Source organism: Myotis davidii, unplaced genomic scaffold (genome assembly GCF_000327345.1).
Source record: "Myotis davidii unplaced genomic scaffold, ASM32734v1 scaffold3, whole genome shotgun sequence".
NCBI lineage: Eukaryota > Metazoa > Chordata > Mammalia > Chiroptera > Vespertilionidae > Myotis > Myotis davidii.
In genome coordinates, this window is record NW_006295062.1 from 39140 (window position 1) to 42394 (window position 3255).

Consider the following 3255-nt stretch of genomic DNA (forward strand, 5'->3'; position numbering starts at 1 on the left):
ACAAGAGTAAGGGTGTTGCTTTGAGAAATGTTATACTTATGGAACCAGGGAAGGTGTATTTCTCACTAAGGAGCGTGGAAAAAACCTATGTGAAAGTTAGTTTTGTTCAATTTCCCAAATTGAACACACACACACACACACACACACACACACATCCCACCCCACGCCCCCACCCCAGTCGCTTAGATGCCCTGCCAGCTCTGGCACAATGCGAACCCGGCGCAGGCGCGAGCCTCCAACCCACCAGAGGACGCTGCACAGAATCCGGTCGCCAAGTGTAGCGCGGCGCACGCGCCCGGAAGCCTTTCCCGCCGGGACACATTTTCGGTCCACAGGCCGCTAGCGTTTCCTGTGACGTATATCCTGTTGGCCGCGCGGCTCACGTGCGTACGGAGAGGAAGTGACGTCACCCGGGAGCGCGCAGAAGCCGGGCTGCGGCGCCGCTGGGAAGCGTTTCGTCAACATGGCTCACCTGCCGATGAAGCTCCTGCGCAGAAAGATCGAGAAGCGGAACCTCAAGTTGCGGCAGAGGAACCTCAAGCTGCAGGAGATGGTTTTCTGAAATTAAGAAATGCAGCTTTCCTTTTTCCAGCGTTTTTCCTTAAGAGGAATTTATTTGTGACACCATAAAATTGCAAGTGTTTTAAAGAATATAGTTTATTGACTTTTAGAGAGAAAGGGAGAAGAGAGAAACATCTATGTGAGAGCGTAACGTTGATCGGCTACCGCAGGGGGGTCCCGAGCCGGCGCCCACTCGCCCGCGGCCGCAGTCTGCCTGACACGCTGGCCGTCGGGTTCCCCTTGCTGCTGACTTAAGGCAGGAGCCCCCAGGCTTTCCTCCCAGGCCTCCAGGCGTTCCTCCTGCTAAACCAGCCTTTCTGACCTATGTGAAAGTTAGGTTTTGTTCTGTCTCCCTCGCCTATTCTGCCTCCCTCTCTGCCTGCGGGTCCCACTCGTCCCCACCTCACCCGTTTCCGAGCAGACACGTGCACCTCCCTCCATGCACCTTGCTTTTGCATCACCAGCTTAGGGTCTGTATCCCCACAGGAAGCTCACTGTCCCCTTGCCGCAAGGCTCCCCCCGCCGCTCCTCGGGTGGCACGCCTGCACTGACAGCTCAGCGTCAGATGCAAAGCCTCCACCCTGTGCTCCAGCACTTCCAGCCCGAGTTTATAAATGCCTGCGTGCTTGCATCTTGCACAGAGATACATACAAAGGGGTCTTACCTGCATGCCACCTTGCTGGCCTACCTCGTTTGCAGCCCTGCCCTCTGCCGGTGAGCCGGAGGTCTTAAAGCTGTGCAGGTTAAGCTTTCGGGGTCCTGTGTCATAAGATGGAAACCCGCGAAGGCGATTTTTGAGGTCCAGTATGTCACCCCAGACAGAGATTAGCTGATTGGAAGAAATCCTGGAGGAGCAAGCGTTGTAGGTTTCAGAGGTTCCCTTATATTTCCAATTCATAGACTAATACAGCATTACTAACTACTTTACGGTAAAGGTATAGATTACAATAAAAGACTATGTAATCTTTTTTTATACATAAACATGGGAGCTTTTGGAAAGACATTTTCAGCTATTTATGTATAACTATTGGGACAAAGGAGTGATTTCACCAACAATTTCCAATTCACTAACATCTAGGAAAATTCAGGGTGAGTGTTTTGAAGTTGTATTTATGAGAAGCAGTAGTTGTGTGAATAACATGTAAGTTGTTTTTAATATGCCTGTTAGTCATATATTATTAATGTCTATATTAAAATGCATATTTTGTAACTACCGTTGTCTCACCCCAGCTGTTTACAAATTTAACCTCTTAAAGTTTTCTTATTCCAAACTTTTAACTCTTGACAGAGATGGTTTTCTGAAATTAAGAAATGCAGCTTTCCTTTTTCCAGCGTTTTTCCTTAAGAGGAATTTATTTGTGACACCATAAAATTGCAAGTGTTTTAAAGAATATAGTTTATTGACTTTTAGAGAGAAAGGGAGAAGAGAGAAACATCTATGTGAGAGCGTAACGTTGATCGGCTACCGCCTGCAGGCCCCCTACTGGGCGTGGGCAAGCCCCCACCAGGCCTTGTGCCCTGACGGAGAATGGAACCAGCAGCCTCTGGGTGTGTGGGACCGGCCACACTGACCTGGGCGAAGTGGTTTTAATAATGTACAGCAGGTCCTCGAATAGTGCCGTCCTGTTCAGTATCGTTCATTGTGACATTAATGAGATGCCATGGGAACTTACCATTGACATTAAGTGAGGACTTAACCGTATGTGAAAGGGAAGCAAAAGCCAAATCATTTCGGTTCTGGAAGCCATGGAATTTCTCATTTGAGAGTCCAGCTGTTTCTGAGTGAACTTCCCCTTTGATTCAGTGTGTTCTGTGTTAAACAGGGGCCTGGGATGTGAGCCTGTCAGAAACTCAAGATGAAGATGTGTCTCAAGAAACCGTAGCAAGTGGAAAAATTAAAAAATCCCTGAAACTGTCTGTGAATGTGGGCTTGTCAGAAGCCCCAAATGGAGATACATGTAAAGAAACAGTGGGAGGTGGGAAAGTTAAAAAATCCCTAAAGCGATCTATGAATAAGGGCCTGTCAGAAGCCCAAAATGGAGATATAGCTAAAGAGACAGTGGAAGATGTAAAAGTTAAAAAGTCCCCCAAGAAATCTACCATATTAACCAACTGGGAAGCAGCAGTGCACTCATCCAATTCAGAATCGAAGAAGAAGAAGAAAAAGAAAAAGAGAAAAATGGTGGATAATGCTGGGCCTGGTAAGTTCTTCATTTTATTTGAATCCATTTAAACTGTTCTCCGTTAGTTATCATTCTCCTTTATTATTGTGCCCACATGACATGCAAGGACCCCTGATACTCACTAGTTTCCAGAAACTACCCTACGAGCTCAAGGAAACATTGGGGAGAGGGCTTACATTTTAACTTTTCTCAAAATATTTGTCGGGGGGGAGGGGGCGCACTGCAGGGGACCTGGCTGCTGCCTGGAGCCGCCAAGGGCCCCCGTGCTGGTCCAGACACCCCTCCCCCCCTCCCCATTCCTCCCTCTTCTCTGCAGTGACAGCTTCCCCCTGCCCCCCCAACACACACACACACACACACACACACACACACACACACACACACAGGCTGTTAACTCTCTCGGGGGCAAAAGGAAGTCAGACTTCCAGGACACAAAGGCCACCTTCTCCCCGGGCAGGGAGGCGGGAGGGGGTGGGGGGAATACTTTTCCTTCTTTCTGCAGGAGGCGAGG

The 3255-nt window shown here is 48.8% G+C and overlaps 1 protein-coding gene across 1 annotated transcript in view; it reads left to right on the forward strand.

Annotated features, from left to right (window-relative positions):
• The first annotated feature begins 391 nt into the window (after nt 1-391).
• Nucleotides 392-3255, forward strand: part of DDX18 (DEAD-box helicase 18) — a 17676-nt gene continuing 14812 nt past the window's right edge. Inside the window, 2 exon segments of the mRNA XM_006779540.2 lie at nt 392-547; nt 2384-2762. Of these exon segments, the coding sequence (XP_006779603.1) occupies nt 464-547; nt 2384-2762 (463 nt within the window). The 5' untranslated portion in view covers nt 392-463.